The 26,059-nt window shown below is 37.1% G+C and overlaps 1 protein-coding gene across 1 annotated transcript; it reads left to right on the forward strand.

The window, feature by feature from the left end:
* Window positions 1–5,614: 5,614 nt before the first annotated feature.
* Window positions 5,615–7,412, forward strand: GJD2 (gap junction protein delta 2). Its single transcript, XM_052693917.1, has 2 exons — window positions 5,615–5,728; window positions 6,203–7,412. The coding sequence occupies exons 1-2, from the start codon at window positions 5,658–5,660 to the stop codon at window positions 7,044–7,046; spliced, it is 915 nt and encodes a 304-aa protein (XP_052549877.1). The 5' UTR covers window positions 5,615–5,657; the 3' UTR covers window positions 7,047–7,412.
* Window positions 7,413–26,059: the final 18,647 nt, after the last annotated feature.

A 26,059-nucleotide genomic window follows, 5' to 3' on the forward strand; every position in this document is an offset into this window, starting at 1 on the left:
CTCATAAATGGTTATTCGTTTTCCACAAGATAGAAGAAGCAAAGGCTGCTTGCAGTTCCAGCATACAGATCTTGGTTCTTATTACTGAATCTTTCTTTTTGCTATTTTTGCTTTTTTGCAGCACTCACTTTCTCATCATTAGCATTTGGCCACTAGTAATATTAAAATGTCCTGGTATAAGTAAGATTTTATGAATTTTTGAATTTTGACCATACAAAAGTCAGAATTGACATTAGTAGCACAAAAATTGACTACCTAGGGACTGAGATATTTTTATGAATTGAAAATAAATGCTTTTGAATTTATTATTGTCATTGTATATGATTAATTTTCTTCTGGTTATTATATATAGCTCTTTTTTTATTTGTAAGAAGAGGAAAATCAGGTTTGACAAAAAGAATCTTGCCAAGATTCTGTATTTGTTCTAGTATGGTGGCCATATGATTGGCTCTTATTTTACCATAAACTGCCAAACATTTGTACAGGACTGCATATCTTTTTGAATATGTGTCTTTGAAAGAATGGACCTGCAATTAGAAAAGTGAGATATAAAACATTTTCTAGATAAAGCAGTTACACTTAGATATTTAAAATTCTTTTAATTCATAATATTATGAAGTTTTTACTCAGTGCTGGCCTGCCTCATGAATACTTCTTGTACCAGTTCCCAGCTGGCAAGACTAGTTGTAGAAATTCAGTGTGACATATAAGCCCTAACGTTTATGCCATCTTTCCTAAAAACATGCATTGATTTGCTAAAGAACTTTTCACTCATAGCATTCTTCAGTAGTAAACAGTAGGCATGGACTTGAGACTGATAACAGTCTTGATTTCATTGTTAGGGTAACTATTTTGTCTGTTTACGTGTTGCATGAAGCCCTAACTTTTGTGCAGCCAGTGCCTTGCTGTTCCCTAGCATGGCGTGCTTCCATTCTCATATCAAGGAACATAACTGCCTTGATATTGGCAGTTTTGATACAAACACTATTGTCTACAGGACAAGAATCTGCTATATGTTTCTCAGAATCAAAGTGATGGCGTTGTGGTCTGTTGTAGCTTTGTCTTGAAAGAAGATGACTTCTGGCAGCGCATGCAGGTCTTGCACCTTTTCAGAAGTCTTTTTTCTTCAAATTCATTCTCTGTGGTGTGAAACAAAGAAATTGCCTACTGTAGAAATTTCATAGAAGAAAAAGCATAGAGGATTTCTGATTAAAATGCACAGAGCAGTTGTGCCAGGGTTGCACTCACACACTGTTCATTTTAATGAGGAAGTGCAGGTGAAAGAAGATGACCTAGATGATTTTATGAATAAAAGATATAATCTGATGCAATCATTTCATTAATACACACATGGCATCAAATGAAAGCAGAGTGTAGCAGATGGCTGCGAGAGGTCTTAGATAGGCGTTTTCAGTTTAGTAGCTAACTACTTAGATTTTGTGGATTACCCCAATTGCTATCAGAAAGAAAGCATTCATCACATTGGTCTTTAAAAGAAAGTATTCCACTTTTATAAAAGTAATGCTGGAATATCTCACTTTTGTGACACTAAATCGAAAATGCAATCACAAAGCTGATGTAGGGAAATACATTCCACAAAAATTTCTGGAAGAAAAGCCTATTATTATTATAGCCTATTATTATAGCCTACTATTATAGCCTACTATTCTTAAGTGATAGCTTGCAATTTTCTTTGCTCTCAGTTTTCTACACTTGGTAGAAATGCTTTTATAATACAATCATGAAATACAGCATTGTTATTCAAGTTTTGAATCTAAGCCTGACATTTATATATTTGCTGTAATTTCAGATCCACCATGTACAAGTGCAAAACACAGATCACCAAGGAAGGTCCTTGGGATAGTATAAAAAAAATGGCGATTTGTTCTGAGATAAACTATATGGAAAAAAATAAATCTATATTATTAAAAGGATGTAGTATTTGGGAGATGCCTCTGTAGGATCTGGACCTTGTTTTCACATGAGTTAATCTCAACATAGAGAACAACAAGGTGGGAACACAGTGATTCTGTACATAATCTGAAAGCAGGTAGGCAGCAGCCAGCTGGCTACTTTGCCCTGCCCAAGTCATGCCATCAGTACTAGGGCTGCAGGGAGTCTGATACCAGAGCCAAATATGTAGATGAAGGCCCTGTGTGCTCAGCCCTGTATTTGAGGAATGCATAGCCTGAGAGATCTGTTGGCTTCCCCGCCTTTTGCAAAACCAAATCAGGGCAAAAGGGCTGGATTTCTTAGAGAGAATCTGTCCTATCGCTTCTTAGAGACAGATTAACCTCGGTTTGGCATCTGAACTGAGGACACACACAGTCTCATTCTCCAAATCTAATCCAAGATCAGCTCCATCTGTATTATGTTAACATGAATTAATATTGAGGCAGAGCCTTCTTTGAATACATGTGGGAGCTGGAGTTCTGATTTTGTTTCGGAAAGGTTGTTTGAGCTCAGTTGCTGTCTTGACTTTGGTGTGGGGAGTTCTTTTTGCTGGTGTGAGGTTTGTGAGGGTTTGTTATGAATGTATATATCCTGAATTTAATCTGCAGATGAATAGTCACTTTCTTCAAATGCAGAGCAAACCAAATACAACCACATTCTCAACTCCAAAGCCTGCGCTTGGGAGTGTGAAACCATCTTTTTTCCTTTTTATACAGCTGACAAATATGTCGAACTGGGCAGGCCTGATCCTGTTTCTTTAGTAGGAAATGGTTCTTTGTAAGCCATGAGCTTTTTAAGACTTAAAACGCTGATAATCCTGAGTGCTTGTGAATGAAATGTATGCATGATTTTATAATGTGAATAACATACATGATGCAGATACTTCCGTAGCATTCCTAGCAGCCTACTCCTCTGCAAATCATGGCTTTATCATGGGCTGAAGTATTCAGGGAAATGGTGGAAAATCCAATAAAAACTCCAAGAAGCTGAAGATCTTCTTAAGCCTACTGTTCAAACTTTGGACACTTTGTAATTTAGGTATTTGTCAGACAAGTCTACAGGTTGCTCTTACACATCTGGTGAATAATGGGAATGCAAATAATTACTTTCAAGTCACTTAAAATATGTGTTACCATCAAGAAAATGACACTCAGATTGAAATTATTATCCTTTTACCCAAGCTTACAGAGATCTGAAGTCCACAAACTGTCAAATATAACAATAAGTGTTCTGTTTCTGAGTAAGGTGGTGGTGTGGCATATGAGGCTACTGTAAGAAAAGGAGAGGCCAGCTGTTTCAGAATGAAATACAACTCTTGCAAGAGTACACCTGAAATATTTAACTTTAAAACACATATAAATAAAAAAAATATTTCATATCAGTATTTATATGTCTGTAACATTCATTTATGTTACCTCCCCTTTATGTTTCTCATCACACATACAGCAAATACTGGTTAACTGTTCATCAAAAGCTCAGTGTTTGGTTTGATCAGAATTTGATTCCTTTTTGTTTGCTGGTCATAAAAACTCAGATATGTATGTTTTTTATCCTGAGGCTATTTAACAGCTTCCCTTTGTTAGGAATGCTTATACTTGACTGTGGACCAAAATCTCCTCTGTGCTCTTCAGTAATTTCTGTCAAGGTCTTTCTCTCTGTTTGGTTCTCCAAATAGGATTATCATCATTAGCTTATTAGCATACTCCCTGCCCTCTCTCCTTCTGCACATGCATTACTGCTTCCTTTCCTGTTTTGATCTCTGTTATTTTCAGATCCCTCTCCACCGAGACACTTTGGGACCCATATGAAAAACATCGTAGCTGGTAGACAGATAATGGAGTCCTCTTAAAACCAAAGGAATAACACCTACTATTTTTTTTTTTTCTTTATGGTGTTGCTGCAACAGCAGGTTTACAAACACACGCACACTGCAGGAGGTGTGAGATTCAGGTTTGAAGAAGGATGTAGTCAGGATTTAAGGAAAAGCAGTGGTGTAGGAAAGAACCAATCCAGAGTACTTCTTAACAGATTCTTGATTGGACAAGATGAAAAATCTACCTTTTTCACAGCAAATAGAAGTATTCACTGATCTTCTCATATTTGACACTTTCCCATTTCAAAGATTTAGGGATCCAATCAGGCAGCAGATTCTACTAATGTGAATCAGAGACCATCTGCACCATCAAATGAAAAGACAAATTTTGAGGTGTTTAAAACACACCAATGTCCTGCACATTGATGAAGTTTGGTCTTATTTTTTAGAGAACACTTCACATCCTTAGCACAACCCAATACTGTTTCATGAGAGAGCTGCAAAGTAAAAAAAGGACCACACTGTTTACAGTGGCCTAAACAGTTCTGCTTTGGAAGAAGACTGATTTTACTGAGTTTGGCAGCAAGAACACTATTATCAGACTGATTTGAATTTTTCTTATGTTCATTTTAATAAGATCAGTTGAGTAGGTAAAAGGCTATAGTTTATCTTTATGGAAATGTAGAGAACACACTTTAGGTTTCACCATCAGGAAAGAGTCAATCTCAGCTGGTGTCAGTGGTTTATCTGAAATTGTTGGGGAGTGTCTCAGGTATTCAGGTAAGGGTAGTTATAAAATAAAAAATATTTTAAACATATTGTAGTAATTTGGGGGAATATTTAGGTGTTTTATAATGAAAGAATGTCTTTATTCTTGTCCTGTTTAGAGATGCCTTGAATGAAGGTTTGGTGTCCTTTCTGACTTAAATCCAATCTCAGTCTCAGAATTATCTGAAATGGCTATATATGTTCACTTCTCCTTCCACAAGCGATTCTTGTATTATATCTGTGATCAGAGGAGAGTAACAATACAGTTTTAAGACCGGTTATCCCCCAAGGGTAAGCAGTTGTTCTAGATGAAATTACTGCTGCATGACACTGCTGTTCTCTCAAGCCCGGGGAGCTTGCAGAGCCCCACAGTCCCCGAGACTGCAGCCAGGCACGGGGGCACAGCATACCAGAGTAGCGACCGCGGGCCAGCACTGGTTCCTAGGGGGACACTCCCCTGTCGCCTGATCCCAGTGGTGGGGAGGTGGCCGGAGTGGCCTCACTGCAATCAAGGCGGGCTCTGGTCGGGCGAAGAGCTGCTCGTTGGCGAGAGGAGGCTCGTGGTGGCTGGGTCAGGTCTTCCTCCGCCTCCCTCCTCCTCATTTATTTACTTCATTTGTTTTATCCCATTTATTTATTTATATTCACGGGAATAATAAAAAATGAGAAAATCCGAGCGCTGCTTTTGGCTGCTCTCCACCAACCTGTCAGTGACGCAAGCGGAGACTACTTAAAGGCAGATTAGAGGCAGCAAGACATTAAAAGCCAACCTTCCTCTCTTCCCGCCGCGGATCCGCCGCTCCGCGGCACGAGCCGAGCGGGCCGTGCCGGGCTCTGCCGCCGCGGGGCCCCGAGTAGAATCGGGCCGGGCCGAACCGAGCAGAGCCGAGCCGAGTCCTCGAAAGGGCTGCCGCATCCAGCTGCCTTCCTACTACCAGACTGCAGGCGGTAGAGGGGGATTTCTCTCTTTTTATTTTTTATTTTTTTCTTTCTTCATCCCTTGCAACACAACAACAAAGAAAAAAAAAAAAAAAAAGAGGGGGGGAGGGAAGGAAGAAAGGGGTAGGAAGAAGTGAAGATATCCCCTCCGCTTGCCAAAGTCTTTGTCTCCGGATGAACAGCGATGGGGGAATGGACTATTCTAGAGAGGCTACTGGAAGCTGCCGTGCAGCAGCACTCTACTATGATAGGGAGGTAAGGGCGACGGGGCGCTACGGGAGGCGCGGGGGTGCCCTGCTGCTCTATAGAGTCCTGGCGGTGCGAGCAGCCTGCGCGGGGCTCCTACCGTGCTCGCCTGGAAAGAGCCCGTGTACGGGCGGAACGGGCACGGAGCCACGGCACAGGATGCGGAGCCGCGGAGACACGGAGCTCTGCCCGACCCCAAGGAGTAGGGGGGCGGCGGGCAAACATTGAGGGAATCCCGCCGCGACAGCGGTCCCGCAGGCAGAGCCCCTCCGCGCCTCTCTGCGCGTTCGGCGACTGCGGCCCGCTCGGTCGCTGTGGGTTCTCCTAGAGGGGCCGGGGCAGCTCCCACCATGGCTGGGGCTTGCGGCGACGCATGGCCGCTCCCTGCCGCGCCGAGGCGATACCGCGCCGGCTGCGGCGCCCCGGGCCGATCAGCACTGGACAGCTCCCGGCCGCGCGCACTGACGGGCTTCTCTGTTCCAGGATCCTGCTGACCGTGGTGGTGATCTTCAGGATCCTCATTGTGGCCATTGTAGGGGAGACGGTGTACGATGACGAGCAGACTATGTTTGTCTGTAATACGCTGCAGCCAGGCTGCAATCAGGCTTGTTACGACCAGGCTTTCCCTATTTCTCACATAAGGTACTGGGTGTTCCAGATCATCATGGTGTGCACTCCCAGCCTGTGCTTCATAACGTACTCTGTTCACCAGTCTGCTAAGCAGAGGGAACGGAGGTACTCCACTGTCTTCCTCACCTTGGAGAGAGACCAGGATTCAATGAAGCGTGAGGATAGTAAGAAAATCAAGAACACAATTGTCAATGGGGTGCTGCAGAACACTGAGAACTCCACCAAAGAGGCAGAACCAGACTGCTTAGAAGTGAAAGAGATCCCCAATCCTGCAATCAGAACTACAAAATCAAAGATGAGGAGGCAAGAAGGCATTTCTCGATTTTACATCATCCAAGTGGTCTTTCGAAATGCCCTAGAGATTGGATTCTTAGTGGGGCAGTATTTTCTGTATGGATTCAATGTCCCTTCCATGTACGAATGTGACAGATACCCTTGCATTAAAGAAGTAGAGTGCTATGTCTCTAGACCCACTGAGAAGACTGTGTTCTTGGTATTCATGTTTGCTGTCAGTGGCATTTGTGTGGTGCTCAATTTGGCAGAACTGAACCACTTGGGCTGGAGAAAGATCAAAATGGCAGTGAGAGGAGTACAGGCAAAAAGGAAATCCATATACGAAATCAGAAATAAGGATCTGCCAAGAATGAGCATGCCTAACTTTGGCAGGACTCAGTCAAGTGACTCAGCTTATGTGTGAGGCTGTGACAGAACTGAAACTTGGTGCCAGGTGGAACAGACCCAGACACCATTAGAGAAAGGTACATTGCTTAGGCAAGCATTTTATCAAACCACCAAGAAAGCCATTAAGGTATTGGATCTGCACTTACTGAACTAGCTGCAAAACTGCAGTGCTATGTAAAAGACTGAAAGCAAAACAAAACAAAACAGCTATAAAACTATGGTTGATCTAGCCTTACAGCTACTATTATCACTAATTTTTTTTTTTAAAGATTGGATGCTATCTGTTGGTGGAGCAGCTTTTTGGTCATCTTTAGGATGAGTTTACAGTTTGGACTGTCTGATAAATCTTTGTACACATGTAGAATGTTCATATTAAAAATCTGCAAGGATACTCTATATGGGGTGGGATGGGGTGGGGGAAACTGTTGTGATGTAAGATGTAAGCATGTTTTAAAAGGAGGGTAATTGCACTGTGACCACAGCTCAATCAGGACATCTGCTCTCACCTATCTCACAGATGTCTGATGTTGTTTTGCTTGTCTACATCACAGAGTTTATTCCTGGTGTGTATTACTAGCTATTTTCTAACATAGTTTGTGCATCATTTAGTTATGCTAAACAATAAATGCTGAATATAATTTTGCCATTTATTGTTTGCCTGTCCACACACACCAGAGACCTTAATCATCCTATGTTAGTTGTGATCTACAAAATATATCAGTACATTTCAGTTCATTTCCTGATATGTGCACGAATAAGATGGAATTGGTTCATGCTGGCCAAGTTACGTACTTACCTACAGTTACCTATGGTGACACACATACCAAAGGAACAGAGTTCATTGCTTTTAACTGTGATTATATCACCTTCTCTCTGCTCTTATTTATATAAGTGCCATACTTGAAACATCCAACTCTGTACTTAATCAGAAGGTTGTCTTGGAATACCAGCTGGAATAAAGTGATTTTATACTCTCCTTCATTTATTTTATGCTATTTGTTTAGTCATTGCAATGTTGTAAAAAGCAGCTAAAATCTCTATTCATAAATAAAGTATTTGCCTTTTTTTTTTGTAAGCCAGAGAGGTTTGTTCTTCTTTATTATTGTATATGGTTGAAGAAATACACAAGGTCAAAATAATTGACTTACAAATACTCTTCAGGGTTTAAAGTGTCTTGTTGATATTCTGAACTCTAAGTGACAAAACCTGGAAAATCAGGACTATTCATTATGTCCGTTTTCTTCCTTAAGCAATCTTCCTCTGTCTTTAAAGCCTGATCCAAAGCCCACTGACACCAACAGCCTTCTTTCTGCTGACACAAAGGGCAACATAGTTGGCCGCCAAGGTCATTCTGGAAATAGCAGGGTGCGTTTACCTTGAAAATGAAACGATTGCAGCTTTTCATCAGGGAATCCAAATAGTAACCTCAGCTTTTCTGCTTTACAGCTGATACAAGAAATGCACTGTTCCTGTCCACTCAACTTACTCGTAAGCCACTGGGGCAGTCAGAAACAAATCTCTATTAATAGCAATGATTTTAATATAGGGTACTAAGTTTTGCTTATGGACCGTACTTAATTCCCACTGAATTTGACAAAAAATATCTCAGTGGCAACAGTAGGACTTGGATCAGGACTCGAAAACCATACAAGTTCATTTCTAACTAAGTGGTGTCTGCATTTTAAAGAAAAGTGCCCAAATGGTGCTAAAAAATTTGGGGATACTTTATAACACACAAAAGGAGATGAGGGCTTGGAAATGCAAATGGCCTTTTGATTGTATTTTATTTCAAGCCTGACAATGAATTTTATTGTACTTTGTACTGGAGATGCATATAAATATTTTCTTTTTGGATTACAGTTAATAATTCAACATTTAATTCTTGTCACTTGCCAATGTTGACAAAAAAACAAAAAACCACATAAAAAAAAAAAAACAAACCACAGAAGTAATTAGTTCTTAGATAGTATTCATTATCATTTTTGTTTACAGGCGTTTTTCTTCAACACTGAAACATAAAAAGACTTTGAAATATGTCATGTTTTTAAAGATTTTAAAAATCTCTTTCCTTATGTGTAAAATGAAAAGTTTTCACAGTTTGATTATAGAAGATCATAAAATGGATTTGTCAAATGATTCTCTGCAGTATAAATGCTCATTGATATTGCTAGTTGACTGCATGTTCACTGGAAAACTGGCTGTTATTTTTAGAAAGGCAACATTGAAGCTAAAATCTCCATCTGCAATATAACAAGCTTCTAAAGATTACTATTTGACACAGGAATCCAAGCCTGATCTTCATTTTGTGGATTCATGGTGTGTTCTGCAAAGTCTCCCTTTGAACGTATATTGAAATGAAAAATGTTTGACAGTTGTAAGGATTGTTTTACAGTTGAAGAAATAGGAGATTTTGTGCAAAGGGCTTGATCCATTGCCAATTAAAATTGAAGGAAAAAAATCATGCTGACTTCACTGGGCTTTGGTTCAGGTTCAGCTTGATTTCTTGTCAGGCAGAAGCGCTAATGCAAGTTATTTCCTGCAGATGCATAGCCAGTGTTCAGTCAAACTCGCGTGAAGGTGAACATCTTCATAGCTGTAAGATTTTAATGCTAAAAATTCCTTCATGTATGACACAGAAATGATTGTAACAGTCAAAGGCAGTGACTCAGTTCATTCAATTACTTTATGCGGTTGCACATTTTGTACTCCAGTAAGCTGGGATTCTTCAGAATTTTCATAAGAGAAATATATAAGGAAATACAGATGTTGATTTATTCAATAGAATCTATGATAAAGAAGGTAAAAGCTCATAATTTGGTCAACAGAAATGCAATTCCTCTATTTTTTTCAGTAAGTTCTAAATCATTTTTGAATTCCAGAAGAGAAATGAGATAATGTTAGGAGATCACGTTTTCAAGCCTTTTCAACTGCTGCTTTTTGTTTCTTACCTATGACTTATTTGTCATAAGCAAGAGAAATATTGGAAACACCTTTTTCAGTCAGTGTATCATATAAGAGTCGTATGATTAATGCTAATGGACTGTTTGCTTGAAAGATGACTATTCATTTACAGAATAAATGGTTTAAAATTATCACAACGATGGGAAAGAGTGTTAACTGAAAGAAAATGAATGAGAGCCAAAGCATAAATTACAGTCACTTAGACTTTGCTCCTGTCTCACTAAAAATGAATTAATTTTTCCAGTGATATGTATGGAAGATTCAGATATTAAATGTGAAAATTCGGTTAGTCTTTGTATTTTTCATTGTATTCCCTGTTTGGTACTAGTGGACAATAATGTTTCTTATCTTAAATGAAAACAAATATTATGATCACTATATGTTTATGGAAAGCTGCAGCAGAATTGAATATGCTATTGATTTCTATAAACAGACATAAAATAGTAGTGTTATTTTTTTATTTTTTGCATCGTCTTGATCTTGTTCTCTCTAAACTTGTGTGAATTTCTAAAATTATTTGTTTAGGGTTTCTGTCTTGCTAGGTATATTTAAGTTGAAATATTAGTTTTGTGGGGGTTTTTTGTGTTTTTTTTTTTTTTTTTTTTTTTAAAGAGAATAAGGAATTGCTTTTTTTTTTTTTTTTAATTTAATAGTGCAAACTAACTTCATTTGTACAGAGGGGAGATAAACTGTCTGAATTCCCATAAATATTTCAGCTTTACAGATCATTGACTTAAAAGATATGTAAAGACCTTAATCTTTGTTGAAGAATGTTTGGAGAACAAACATATCAATTGTAATGATTTGATTTGTTCGATATACAAGTACAGAAATGGAGTCCAAAAATTGTGAGGGAGAGAACAGGCCTAGATAGTTCTGAAAGTCTGATATTGTTCTTCATGAAATGATGATATTTTGCATTCTGAGAGACCAAGACAGTTCCCAAATGAAGGGAACATCTCATTATTTCCTGAGATTAACAGGGAGATTACATCTTCTCTAATGTCCACTTATTTTCTGGACATTTTGGGATACTTTTCCCAGAAGTTCTGTTATTGTAAGCTTTCAGAAAACATGCTAGGTTGCTATCAGCTAGTATGCTTAACTCCAAATTGTAAATATCTCTCTCTGTGAAACACTGATAATATTTCTGTGAAAAACAGAACTTGAAAATGCTTCATATTGTGCCAGTTAAAATGCGTTAAGGAAGTCAAGAGTCAGTTGCCTGTGAAATAAGTGCAGTCAGATGGTACTTCTCCATATCATTCCATAGAACTGCAACAATAATAAACCATACACACATGTGAGTACAAACACACACACAAATATTTGAAAGATTGTGAAGGGAGTTTTCCCTAAATTATATTACTGTGTAAGAGACTGAACTGCAGAGATGGATACAGAAGAAAACAAATAGTCAAGGACACAGTTAAAAACTAAGTGCATTCTTTTAATTGAACAATTCACATTTAAATAAAAAAAAAAAACAAAAAAAAACAAACCTTTCTTCCTATGAAATTATTCGGCTATAGGCTATGGTAATAGCAAGTTTAACTGAGCAACTAAAAAGAGGTTTGCCTTCATTGTATTAAAATCTGTCAGCTTTTTCCTGGTAATGACTGAAGCACAGATGATAACTAAATACATATGACTTCTCTATAAAAATGCCTGGTATAAGATCAGATGTAAGTTTAATTTTTAAAATATTTTATGGTATTTTTGATGCAATCATGGTCACTGTTTTTTTTTTTTTAACGTTAAAACATTGCTTCAAGGGTAACTTGCAATGAACACACATTAAGAATGGATTTACTACATGGTTAGAAGATTTTAAATACAAAGAGGCTTCCACTGCATGTGATGTTTTAAAAGTACTGGTGATTTGAAGAAACATAGCTTTTCTAGATACTTCTTAACTTACACTTCAAAAATGTTGTCCTGCTCTAGCAATGCCTTTTGTATAAGAATGTGTGAAGCTCTGTGTATGCACGGCTTCTTTTCTAGTCATCATAATGAACTGATGAGATTCTGCACATATTTTAAGGAACTGTAATTCTAAAACAGGATTAACAAATATTGTCATGTTTTTTTTTGCCGAATTTAAGTGAGACAAGCTATTAAGTATCACTAGAATTTTGTAATTGTGAGCCTGTTTGTTTGTTTTACAAACAAGTCCAACTCTTTTCACTGGAATTTGTTAAGCACTTTAATTATTAGTCTTTAAATGACGTGTTCTGTGTTTTCTCATGGCACTGTCTTGTCTGTAAGTGTATACTGAAGATTTCCTCTACCTTTAGAAAGGTGATACGCTCTTCAGATTTTGGCTTGCTTTTAGATCAGTAAGATCAGTGTGTGAGCAAAATGATCACACAGAAAAAAAAAAAAAGTGAATTTTAGAATGATGTTGATCTTAGTATAGAGTAAATTAAGTCAACCTCTACAGTATTTATTATAAGACATACATAAGTAGATATTGTGTATCATATGGAACCTTTCCAACAAAAAGGCAGTTAGAGACTTCTGAGGGACCCTTGTTTTAAAATCATTAGTTTTTAAATGTCTCAAATGGTTGTTTAGAACTGTCTCAAGATGATGTTTATATTGGAATGTAATTGCGAAACTGCATGTACAATTCAACTTTGCCATTCTGGTAGTAAGGAGAGAATGGACTTTAATTGTACCATTGTTATTACAATACACTAAAATCATGGATAGGTAAAACATTTCTAGTACGATTTATGAATTTGTCAGTATGACTCATGAACATTAACAAGTAGTGTGCAGCTAAATCTTAGTTCATTAAGCAGAATATATTAATTAAGCTGTGATGTTTAGTCAACACACAAACTTTCTACAGTAAATTATATGGTATTTTGAATTCACTTCAAACTTGTTAAACTTTGAGGCCCTCTTTTATGCTCATGAGAACACATATCAGGGAGAAGCTAGCTTGTCAGGATGAGCATATGGTTATCTAAATTTAGCCTATTTTATTGAAAAGGTGCCAAATTTGATACGTTGAAACTGTAACACCATTGGAATAGCAGTTTATGCTTTGCAGTATTGCACACTTTGTAATGCTACAGTGAGCCAAGTAGCTGTATGGCACTGGATACTTGATTCCTCCTAATACTGAAAAGCCTAGGAATTTCTTTTATCTGAACTTTCTTTCCCAGAGACCTTCTCCTTTGAATAAAAAAGACAAAAAAGGAATCAAGACAGAAGCATGGCCAGGAGGCCTGGGTATAGTAAGGAAATATGTGTAAGGTTCTAAAACAAAAATATAAAAATTGAACAATGCATGGACCATTAATCATAGCCAAGCAGGACTTTTGCTCAGAAACATCCTCTACTTCTCTATTATAAGGTTATGAATTATGCTATAGGGCTATCTGAGCTACAATATGGTTGCTGCACTCCTCTGTGGAATTATTTATACGTAATTAGCTCCTGAGCGGCTATTTGTCTGAGTGTATCTCTAAAAGATACTGTATGGCTTACATACCTGTTAAAGAGTTAAAATTCCTGATTTTTTGGTCAGCATCACTATGCTGTTATTCACAGTGAAATAAAAGACATTCATTGAAGTGAATGTGTTTTCTCAAAGTTCATCCTAGGACAGCTGATAATATTCTCAGAGGAACTAGAAGCACAAAACAGATGCAAGTCTGTTCAGCAGCAGCATAAGCAAAGCCATAGGGAAGAGAGAACAGGAAGATCTGGCTTTGCCACTTTTCTACTGCTAAGGAGAAGTGGGGAATTAAAGCTGTGATTACAGCTTGTCCTTGCCTTCACCCCTGACTTCTCTGCTCAGAGGCGGCTGTCACCTCACATATGTAGCCCTTCCTGGACTTAGCAACTGAGCAAGCTCAGTGGCAGTGCCTGCTGTTGTCTTGCCTTTGCAAGATGTGTAATGGGTCCAACAATAGAAGAACCCAGGCAGTTGGCAGCTCTTGTTTGTCCAGGGATATCTTCATTCTTCTTGTGCAAGACAGCTGCCCGTAAGATCAAGCCTTGCCTTGGGCATGATTATTCATGCATTCAACCCATAGTGCAAAAAAAGTCATAAAACATGAGAGTTATTGTATGAAATTAAGGCTGCAATTTCTCAGCGGCTCAGAGATGTGCACAACAAAATTCTTTACATCAGATCATTCATCCAGAAATGCTGACTCATTACAGAACTAAAGCATATCAAGTTAAATTCTATCTATGAAGGTATGAGGGTACTTTTTTGATGCCAGTTGGAAAACCTCAGAGTAATCTGAGGAAGAACAAAATGTCACATGTGTATGGGAACTGCTAAGTCATGGCCTGAACCTCTGATTGATCACCTCAGGTGAGCCATGAGTCAGCCAGAGGAGCACAGGTGAAGGCAATTCACCTGTGCTGCCAGACGGGGTGGAGCCTGGCTGCACCTCCCCTAGACCTATTTAAGAGCTGGCTACCAGAGGGGAAGGGTCTTTTCTTGAAATTGCCTCTACTGGTGTTTTGTAGTGAGTGTTAGCATAAGGGTAAGCCTTCCATTTATTCTATTTTGTTATCATAGTCTACTTTGCCTAACTCTCTTGTTTATTTTGTAATTATAACAGCCTAATATTCTTTGATTGTACATACATGAAATTAATTAAAATAAATTAATTTATTTTGAAATAAAATGCTAGATAATATATACAGAGGGGCTTCCTTCTAGATTTACTTGTGATGATTAAAGTGAGTAGGTGTCCCCTTGCCAATTTTTTCAAGTACTTTTAATAACACCTTCTTCTGGCACTCAGCGAACTCAGAGCTTCAGAATAGTTCTATACTGAGATGAATGTACTTAAATAAATAAATATTCTTAGCTGAAAGAAGATAAAGTTTAAAAAAGGTAAAGTTTTAAAAGTCTTCCAGAGAATTAATTCTATTTTCTATACTTCAGAAATCATTTGAATTGTTTCTTAAAACAAAATGTATCAAGAAAAGTTTTAAGCAACTTAAATGAAAATGGCAAACATTGCTGGCATTACAATGTCATAATTCAATATATTTTAAACCCCTATTTATATTATTGTTTTAGATTATGAAAAAAATGAATTATGAAGCTGAAAAATAAAATTTGTGTAGAAGCAGTGTGTGCTTATAGATCCATGCTTAAAAAACTGCACTTGATCTTATAATGATATTGCTAAAAGCAAGCACCGTTATGTGTACAAAACATATAACCACTGCCATTGCTACGGCTGATAGGGCAGAATCACTATTGGCATGACATCTGTGGAAGTTTCCCAACTTTTTTTTATCTGATTTTGTCTTTGCAAATAAATTGACATTTTAGAAACATAAGACAAGTAAATACAAAAAAAAAAATCCATAGTTCTTAAAGAGTTTTTAATTCTATTTTTCAGTGTATTTGCAATTTGCAAATCTAAATTACCCTGATAATTAATTACATAAATGTTGTGAAAGAATAAGGAGCATGTATTAGAGTATTGACTAAAACTATTCATCACCTTGTTAAGTGAATGTGCTTTATCTTAGATCTGACTGCCCTGAGAGAAGCAAGCCTCCTGCAGCAGATTCAGGTCAACCAGTAGAGGTTGTGAGTGTTCTCAGAATGTGCAAAAAAAAAAACAACAGTGTACACATGTATACACCATATGCAAATCAGACACAGAGTGCTGCACAGCACAACAGCCTCATTCTGCTGCCTTCTCTGGTAGCACCTTCACTCAGTCAGGACAAAAACAACCAACAGGTGCTTCAAGCTTTGCTCATCTTCATGAGCTTCACACCTGGAAAATGTTCCTGAGAATCTCCTGGGATCCCCCTGAGATGGGGGATTGGAGAGGGGCTGGATAGAATGTTCCTCCCTGACTCCTTAATTTAGATTTGCCAGCTGCTTTTGTGTTTCCACTCTCTGTTCATGTGGAGGTGATGGTTTTCTGGTGGGTTAATTGCTCCTGTGATGGGCTTGGGAGAAGATGGCTGGGAGTCTTCACTTACTATTGTCTCTTGTGCTTCTTTTTAAGTGTGCGGATGAGCTTTTAGCACATAAAATTTTCTATCACATTTATCTTTTGCTTTTGGATTTTTTACCATCTTGCAGTGGGAGCTTATGACAGAAACACTTAACAGGGAAAGTGCTAAAATCTCCTTAGCTGTATCCATGCAAGATCCTGCACTCTATTGCAAACTGCCAAGGTTGTTGTTTCAGCTAACATTGGTAAGCTTTGTAAGAAGAATCTGAGCTGTACAAATATAGAAGTTTTTTCTGATTTTGCAATGGTAGTCAGTCACTTTATATGTGGGATATCATTTCTTTCATCAGCTCAGTGAAAGTGTCTCACAGTAACAAGTGCAAGCCAACCTCATGGTTGTTAAGAAATGCACCCCTGACATATCATCTCAAGGGAAACTGAGAGCTGGGATCAGTGACTTCTTAAATAATCTCAGCTGGTCCTTCTACAGTACCTGTCAGCAGCCTTAGATCTGTTTCTCAGCCAGCAAAACAACTTCTGTCCTTCATAATAGCATGCGATATATTATTTTTCTGAATTGAGACATTAGGTTCTCCAGCCCTGGTCCAAATCTGAAATCAATGGGAATAACACTATAACTTCTGTACATGCATGGGATTTTTATGAGCATTTAGGGTTTATGACTAATCCGAAGAATACAAGTTTTTACCTAGAGTTTTCATCTTAAAAATGAAAAACTATTTTACCCATATTACTGTTCCCATGATTTTTTTTTGTTAATTCACAACTGTGTTATTGATAGTATATAAGGTTTTGGGAGTTCTAGTTCTGATTTAACACACAAATTATGTGAAAATTATGTGAAGGTCTCATTGCTTGTGTTTTGTTTTCATCTTTTTGTTAATCTGATTAATTCAAATAATAGTTTCAATTTCAGATCTTATGTTTTAACTCAGTTTCTTTATTTTCAGCTCAGTGGTTGCTGGTAGTAATGGAAAAAATCCACTATTTTAATGCATTAAAAATGCCTCTCACAAATGCTCTGTTAGAATCTCAGTAATCATATATCTGAATATTTTTCACCGTTTTATTACAGGTGGAAGGTCTGAATTGAAGTACTGTGAGGCAGGCAGCTGCTCATCATTTGTCCTCTTGCAAAGAAGATGCAAGGAATGTGGTATGCACTGAGGAAATAGAGAATGTAAGAATTTGAATAAAAAAGAATGCACAGAAAAGTTGGCGGTATAGTTTGCCCATGGTGGACTTGACCTTGCTTCCCTTCACCAGCATCCAGATTGGGTTGTAGACTTGGTTCAGTCTCATTTTCTCCATGTAAAGTGAGAACAGAGTCTGGTGCTGTTTTTAAAACTAAGCAATATCATAAAAATTCTGATTAAATTTATTCCTTTGTGCAATTCCTGCAGCTGCATGTCAGTATGAACAGTATGGCACTTCAAGATGAGTATGACAGCTGTCTTTTTCTTTCTTTAATCCAGTCACATTTTTTTGTCATCTTGCTAGTTCCCCATACACATAAAATTATTTGTATTTGTTGAGAAGATTTGAAGTTCTGTTAACTCCCTTGGTGTGTTTAGGCTGTCTGATAAATCTTTACAAAAGGAGATGGTCATCTATTGCACAGATGCATTAGGCCTTCTCTTCCCATATAGACTACTTTTCAATAGCTGGTTATCCATGGGATTATTTTAACTCCATTCAGGTGACCTTAAAAGTTAATGACAAAAACACTCATCAAAGAAAATAAGTGGCTCATCCTCACGGCATTGCAGAGCATCTCGTCACGGTGAGAGAATATTCAGTCACCTTTAATTCAAGAATTACATTGTGCAGTTCCTTCTGCTGAATTTAGCAGTTTCTCCTATTTGTGTTTACTCCACTGATCTGAATGTATCATGAGAAAACCTGTACCTCTCTCCCTGTAAGACATTTTTTTCTAGCCCTTGCTGTCACTCACTGTGAGGACTACTTTTATGCTGCATACACAAATAAGCTCAAATTCTGTTGTGAGCCTAACAGTGATGCCAAAGAACTCGGACTGCTGACTGCCATCCTCCTGAGGCTTAGGTGTCCAGGGTTAAATAAACTCAGTTCATAGTTTACCCCACTGCAGGCAATTTAGGGACACCATTCTCTGATCTGTGTTTTCTGTGTATCTTTGGATCTTGTGGTGAAGCTACATTGTCATAAATACAGTAGTGGTGGAGCAAAGACTACTTTCCCCCATGTCTCTCTTGCTACTAATATCTCCCTATAGAACATGAGGTCTCAAGTTTTATGAAAATATTCTGCATCACACAACAGATTCAAAACTAAAATAAGCTAAAATACATATTGTACCAAATTTCAGCTTCTGATTTACTGTTTTTCACTTTGTTTCTTTCCGTGAAGTTGTGGGAATTTGGTTGCTTGTTTTTAAACAAACTGGACTGTCCTTTGGCATCTTGTATGCAAGTAAAAGCCTGTGAATGATGTTGAAAAAAAATGGCAGATAATTTACAAAACATGAGGAAAATCTGCAGCAGAGTCAAGAATAAAGCTTATAGGAACATTCAAGCCCTAATAGTAAGATTAAATATCTTTAATCTTAGGTAACCATCAGAACTATGATTTCTACTGTTCTGTCCTTAATGGTGAGTGAATCCTTGTTCTTCATTACTCAGAAGGTATTCAAGCATCAAGATATCAAGGATATCAAGTATCTGATAACTGATATGTGGTCTACAAAGATAAATGGTAATGAAATTGGCCAAGCTGGGTTACTTAAAGTAAATGACCAACTATGGGACTAAACCTCATCAATATAATTCAGTCTCCTGTTACCTAGCATCCTTATAACAAAGCAAAATGACCAGGAGATGTCCTGTGGTGTTTCTTAACAGTGAGAGCTGTTAGAGACTTTTTAAAATCTAATTGGTTCAAATCTTCCCTTACGCTGTTGACTAAGTTAAACTACTCTTTTTAAAATTAGGGCTCTGAATTACTTTTTTGAGGTTAAGAGCTTGTAATTATATGAATTTCACACATGCAACCCCAATTCTCTCTTTTACAGTACTGCAAAAAAGGAGTGAACTGAAAACAAAATAGCACCAATTCTATCAACTTTATACTTACACAGGTGATTATGACTCAACAAATACCCTGTTAAAATAAAGTAAGACCTAAGACAGAATTAATTGAATAAATTAAACCTGTACATCTGTAAAGGGATGATGGAGAGAGATGGGGAGTATTTCTCCTCAGTTCAGGACTGGTCACAGTAGAGGATTGTTAACAGAAACTTTGAGTTGGGAAAGGAAATGCTGAATTCCCTGAATTGTTATATTCTTCCTGTATTAGGGAATTTGTGAAACTTTATAGAGCCCTTCTACATCGAGCCAGTTCTTCTACATCTTGAGCCAGTTGAAGATCATATGGTTTAGAATGCAGAATTTCATTCAAGTTTGTTGAGAACTTTGTTTAGACGTTAGGATATGACCACTATGTAAAACAAGGACAAAAAAGAATTCATTTCAATCTTGGCTCATTAATTGGCTCTACTCCTTTATGTACAAAGCCCAGGATGCTTTTAATACAGTAATGTCTAATTCATCAGCTATCCTGAACAAAAGCAAATGAATAGAAGTGAATCTCATTATGCAAAAATCTTGAAGGTGAAAGAAGAAAGCATTCCAAAAATATTCTCCATATGTAGCACTGTGACACCTGATGAGAGCTTGGTATCAGGGGTAAAAGTGAGATATGCAGATAATTGCAGCTTTCTGCAATAACTGTTTAATTCAGTAGATTGCCATTACACTGCTTTGAAGATCCACCTTTTCTAACCACCAAATAAAGTTTTGTTCTTTGGGAAGAATTAGTTGTAATCTTTAATTTTTTTTTTTTCTCATTAAAAACATGCATATTCATGCAAGCTTATATTGATTTCTTGTGAAAAACTGCAATTTTTCAATTATTGTGAAAATCAGTTTTCGTATTTCAAAATGACTATTCATTCAGTTGAAGATAAAACCTTTCCTTTGTCGTGTTGTTCTATTTGTTTTCTATTTATTTATCATATTTTTCTATTTGTTTGGGATGCAAATTCCTTTTTTTTTTTTTATTTTAAATAATGTAGGAATAAATTTTAGCCTTCCTCCACTGATGAAAATATATCTTTTCCCTAGAAAATCCTTTGTGTAATGAAACTGATGAAAGTATTGGACAAAAGTGTCATTAATTTGAATTTTGATTAGGTTCACAAAAGAAACATTGTTAGAATTAAATTGCAGGAATAATCAAGGTGGAGAATATTGATACCTATCCTTGACGTGACCAGAAAATAAATCCTGATTTTCTAATTAAATTGTACCACAATAAAGTTCAAGAAGTAGAAGATGACACTCTACTGTGTATACAAGATACTTGTATACTAGCTGTAATTTGCATTTAATTACTTTTTGAACATGTATGTTTGTACAAACCTATTGATTTTCTATTTGTTTTATGTGTCTATCTTAGAGTATAATTTGATCTGGTGACTTCATCTGCTGCCACAAAAAGTAAGAAGATTATTTTGATAGGAAAACCCACAGGGAGTAAAACGCATATATCTGTCTGAATTAATTTTAGTATTCCAGGATGGGATTTAATGATGAAACACACTCTGTTCTCTGGTAAAAACAGGTACCAGATGGTATGCATAGCAAAATATGTTTGCTATATACCTGTGGGTTTTGAAGTAAAATGCAACCTTCCTAACAGCTGGCATATCACCTCAGGACATCTGAAAGTACTCATATGGACAGATATTATCAGATTACAGAAAACTATGTTGAGTACTTTTTATCTTAATTTTGTATAGATAGTGGTATGAAATAGGAACATCAACAACATTCCAAAAGTACTACCTCCATCCAACATTTTATATCTAATATGTATATTGCTGGCTACATAATACCAACTTTCTTAGAATAGCTACACATGTCATATATAATTTATTCTGTAGTTTCCATTGCTAGACAGGAAAAAAATACAGTTATCTAAAAATGTGTTGACATTCTTGCTTATATATAAATAATAAATACTTTTGTACAATTTCCTAAGGGAGCTGTCAGAGAAGAAATCCAACAATAACCTACGGTATCTTTTCTTTTTCAGTAGGGGTTATACAATACAGCATTCATTGTTTCTGTTGAACACAGAATCTAAATAAGCCTATACTATTTGTAAATCAATAGAGTTAACATGTGGAACTGCATGTATATATTTACATTTATAAATCTGTATTTAAATTTTGGGGGGAGTTATATTTCCAGTAGTAGTACTAAAAACTAAAACTAAAAACTAAAATGTAGCTGTAGGAATACTGTACTGACAGTAAGCCTAATTTTCTTGGATTATTTAAGGTTTGTAACAAAGCCAGCACTCATCTTAAAACTTAAGTTATCTTCACTATCTCCTCAGAGCTTTTTAGAGCGCTGTGAAACTTTTATTTACAAACTGGTAAATTCTAAATAATACTCAGTTCTAACTTAAAAGTTCTTAAAATATCCAAATTTTATTCTGTACAGGCTAAAGTGGTTGTATCATGTGGTTATATGAGTTGACATTTTTCATATCTAGCATCTATCTAGAATACAGAAATAACTTTAAATTAAGTGAAGAATTATTCAGAATAAGGGCAATTGGGGTTTACTTCTTTGGTGTATTGTACTGCCTAGTTAAATATTCCGTAGCTGGAAATGACTGTAAAGAGGCTGGTGACAGTGCTCAACTGATTTTGACTCCCTCTTTCAAATGAACAAACAAGGACAATTTAGAGCTAAGTGAGAGGAGACAAAATGCAGTAGTAACTTTAATGCCACACTGGTTGTCCTCATGGACCTGGTGGTGTCTCTGTATATACCTTCTGAAGAACACATATTCCAATTGCCATTCAAGTGGCTTGTGATCTGGCAGTGGATTATAATTTGAAGACCCTCAAAAGAGACTGATAGAAATATTGGTCAAGCTAGCTGCTGCCTTTACCCTACAAACAAGTCTTAGTTCTGAAGAGATTTGGCTGAAATAAAGTTGTACTTTCATTTTTTTTTAGGGGATGTTCAAAGTAATATGGGAAATCTCTAAGGGAAAATCACTAGACTATAGATATTTAAGTGACAGCTTAAGCGGGAATATGTTCATATTTTCAGGCTAAATATGCTGCCATCCTACAGCCTATGAGTTTCGGTATTTATTTAGCTAACCTTATTAAGTTTCTCAGGAACTAAAGTCTCTTTCTTTCATTAGCATATTTCATTCAATGGAAGACTTTAGGGAGGCCAGTACTTGGACATTTACAGGAATTATTCTTTGCAGCAATGTTTTCACACATTTAATCTGAAAAATCAAAAGCCTAAAAAAATCTCAGCTTTAGGTATGCAGTTCTTGGAACTTAAGTGTTATTTATACAGTCTGCTTTTTTCCTTTATCACCTATGTCTGAAAATTATTTTTACTGAAGTTTTTTCTCTCTCCCTTGTATTCTCAGGAGATGAAGTTTCTTGCAGTTTTGTTGATAATGCTTTTGCCGGATGTTATTATAATACCTGTGGTTTCTAAATGGAACAGTCCAAAATTCAAAATAAATAGATGTACCATTCTTAAACGAACACAGTATCTTAGCTCACCACATAACCTAATGAAAGAGAACGCTGCACTCATAAATCTTTTCTTGATTCAGTCTGTAGATGGAACAGTAGTCTTTCTTTCCCTCTATATATGAATACATGAAATTGGACAGCAGAAATTTACTACTTGAATATCTCTTGTCTTTGTATATTTTTGTATATTTTGGTCACAAAATAGTCTGTAACAGTTTTTACACTTATGCTGAAAATCAAGGCTGTTCAGTCAGAAGCCTGTTCCTGCTGAATTCAGCACATTGTTGATCAGGAAACCTGCCATTCCACAGAGAATAATTTTATGGTCAGACTAACCTTGCTGTTTCTTGGAGGCAGATGGAGCTATGGGCCAGTGCACTGGCTTGCTGAATCACATACACTAGTTGCCTGTGAGATGCTTTAAAGACTCTGTTTTAAAACATTGCTTATTCAAGCAAGTGATGTAAATAATTAACCACAGGAAAAAAAGCAAACAGGGGATGGGTGGCTGGGGGCATAGGCAGGTCAGTAGTTTAAGGTCTTCCTTCTTGGCAGGCAGTAAAAGCCCAGTGGGAAGCAAAGAGGCAGACTGATGGTCTATGTTCCTTTTGGAGCCTCCTATCTTTCTTCTGTCTCTGAGAGAGTGCTGCTCATCTATACAAATGAGCAGTTTTTGGGGGGCAATGATGCTTGTTTGTTTAAATTGGATCCTCTGAAGCAATATTCTGAGCCTGGCCAGGGAGGAGTTTTACTATTTCTATTCAAATTTGAGAATTATGAGGGGCCAAGTTAATTTCATACTGAAGGTCATGCTGCTTCCTCGGAACCATAAGGAAGCTTGTGGCCTTGCAGGCAGGTAGCAGATCTGGTTTGATGACAACAACTGACTGAAGAAGGGCAACTGAAGAGATAATGACAACTCTAGTCCCACCATTTAAAGTGAGAAAATATCTCTTTAGGGAAGAAATGTTAGCTTAAAATGATTTAAAATTGTTATTGTGAACCAGAGATTTTAACACCTGTGTTTTATTGATGTCTGGTAAAAAAAAAAATCACTAAGAATTTAGCGTCTTAAATGACTGAATATTACCTTCAACCTGTTACTACAAGGATTGGCAGAAAAGATGAAATGTAGTGAAGGTTGAAAAAAATTCCTGCCCTGTGTTTTTGTGGATAAGAACATTTCTATCCTTGTACCTCATGTTAGTGCAATAAACAAAATTCTGTACTTAACTTTGGAGATAATGTGCTCTTAATACATAAAAAAATAAAAACTTGTCAGTTGTATTTAGCAAGTTAGACCTTCCACATCTGTGGTTAAAAAGAGAGGAATTCAGTTGTTATCTCAATTCATTCTTTTGAGTAGTAATAAATTGTTATGTCAGTGAACTGTAAGTAATTAATGTCACAAGTGCATACTGATTGGGAAATTTCCACCTCATTCATTTTCTAAAAGACACTGAAATATCCTGAAACAAGAGTACACTAGCATAGTGTCTTGATTCAATTACAGAAGGGAGAGGATGTTCTTTTAATATATGCATACCTGATGGCAAGATTAAGACACAGTGGGTCAAATGTTTGCCCAACCAGTTTATTAGGAATCCTAGTCAATCAGGGAGATGGGGAAGGGAAGGCTGGTGATTAATATGAATTAGAGTGATGGGGAAGAGAAAGAGGATGATAGGAAAGGACAAGAATTACTCCTTTGTAAAGTGGGGATAGTCACCACTAAGCAGCATCCCGTTGCATGCCATTCCAATGGTCCAAGGCCAATACAGGAGGAAAAGAACAGGGGAGAGAAGAAAGAGAGTGGCCTGCCTTAGGCAACAAGCAGGTACAGAGACAGTGAGTCCAGGAGAAACAGGCAAGTCTCAGGTAGCAAGCCCAGAAGAGTCCAGCAGCAGGTAGGTATCACATCATGAGGCATGTCAGACACCACTCACTTGGTTGTAGGTTCCTTTTTTTATCCTCTTCTTCTGCCAACATGGCATTCCTGGGCACTTAGGTAAGTCATGTGCAGCCTTCCTGAGCATGCAGATATAGTTATCTCCCTCGAGAGGAGCCCACACAAAAGTCTTCTTGCTGGCAATTAAGCTGCTATTAATCTCTCTCTCCTTGCCCTGACCTGCAAATCTTCAGAAAAAGGATTTCTCGAATTTTGACCAGGACTTGCTGGCACTTGTCAATCTGTGTTCAACAGTAAGGTTTGAATCAAAGGTGCAAAAAAAAAAGGAATGATCTCCTATACATACAGGACCGGAGAAATCCTGCTGCTTTGCAAAAGAAATAAGAAGATCAAGAAGAGAGGTATGGGTTTAGTGTTCCTCATAAGGAAAGATCCCCTGTCACTCTTTCTAATGAGTTGGATTGCTGGATAAAAATTCATAGCCAAACTAAACAACAAACTTTATACAGAATATAGTGGATTTATATTTGGAAGAAGACTTTACCATTAATCATCTAACATGAAAAGAATGACCTTATCAATTGAATAGTTCTGTCTGAATTGGAGTGGTAAGATTATCTGGAGTTTTCTGGGTCTATCAACTTTCCTCCTGCAATCTCAAAAGCTTTTTTAGATAGTCTTCCTCTATTTTCATATTCCCTTCCCTGATAATCTTTTCCTTGACTGTGGATATTGGAATGTATCAGAATATACACTTCAGTACCTATAGATTCCTCAAACTTCAGTTATTTTAGAATAAATTTTGCTTTGTTGGGTAATTCTTTTTTTCGTCCTTCCCCATATTAATATCTGTCATCAGAAAGAAGACTTTGAATCACCAAATTAGCCTGTTGGTAGAAATTTCATGAATCTATTTCTCCTCCCATAATATCCCAAAGCTAGGGTTATGAAATATTTCAAATGAAAACATTCTTCAAACCACAGGAAAACATGAAATATGCTGAAAACCAAAGAAAATATATTCTATGAAAGAAGTTTCCTTTTCAGTCAATCAACTGTAAAATATCAGAAACATAGAAAGTTCAAACAATTGAAAATATTTTGGATTTAAATATTTCTGTGTAGAACAGTGTAGAAACAACTGAAATATTGTAGCTGAAATGCTAAGCCATGGCATGAAATATTAATTGAGCACCTGGTGGGAAGGTAAGACCAACCCAGGGGAGTTCAGGTGCATGCAATGCACTGAGTGATTGGAAAGAGTGGAGCCAGGATCCACCCCTTCCCAGAGCTAATTTAAAGGTTGACAATAGAGAAGAAAGTATCTCACTGGGGATCTTTTCCTACTTGTGGCCTTTTGAAGGTAAGTGGCTCTTTTCTTTTGTTGATGCTTCTATACTTGCTTTACTTGGGCTTGTCTGCATTTGCTGCAGCCAAAGGCTTTGCCATCCTGCTATTATCATATTTTCCATCATGTTACAGAGTTACAGGTGCTTTCTTGGACTGTATGAAAAATGTAAATCTAATACAATTTTAATGTCTATATTCAGAATTCAACA

The sequence above is a fragment of the Tympanuchus pallidicinctus genome, unplaced genomic scaffold (genome assembly GCF_026119805.1).
Source record: "Tympanuchus pallidicinctus isolate F22 unplaced genomic scaffold, pur_lepc_1.0 scaffold3, whole genome shotgun sequence".
NCBI lineage: Eukaryota > Metazoa > Chordata > Aves > Galliformes > Phasianidae > Tympanuchus > Tympanuchus pallidicinctus.

Excerpts from the sequence above, each read along its gene's own strand:
- GJD2 (XM_052693917.1), top strand. The coding sequence starts at position 5,658 with ATGGGGGAATGGACTATTCTAGAGAGGCTACTGGAAGCTGCCGTGCAG. Across the intron at positions 5,729-6,202 it reads CACTCTACTATGATAGGGAG|GATCCTGCTGACCGTGGTGG; the intron begins GTAAGGGCGACG and ends TCTCTGTTCCAG.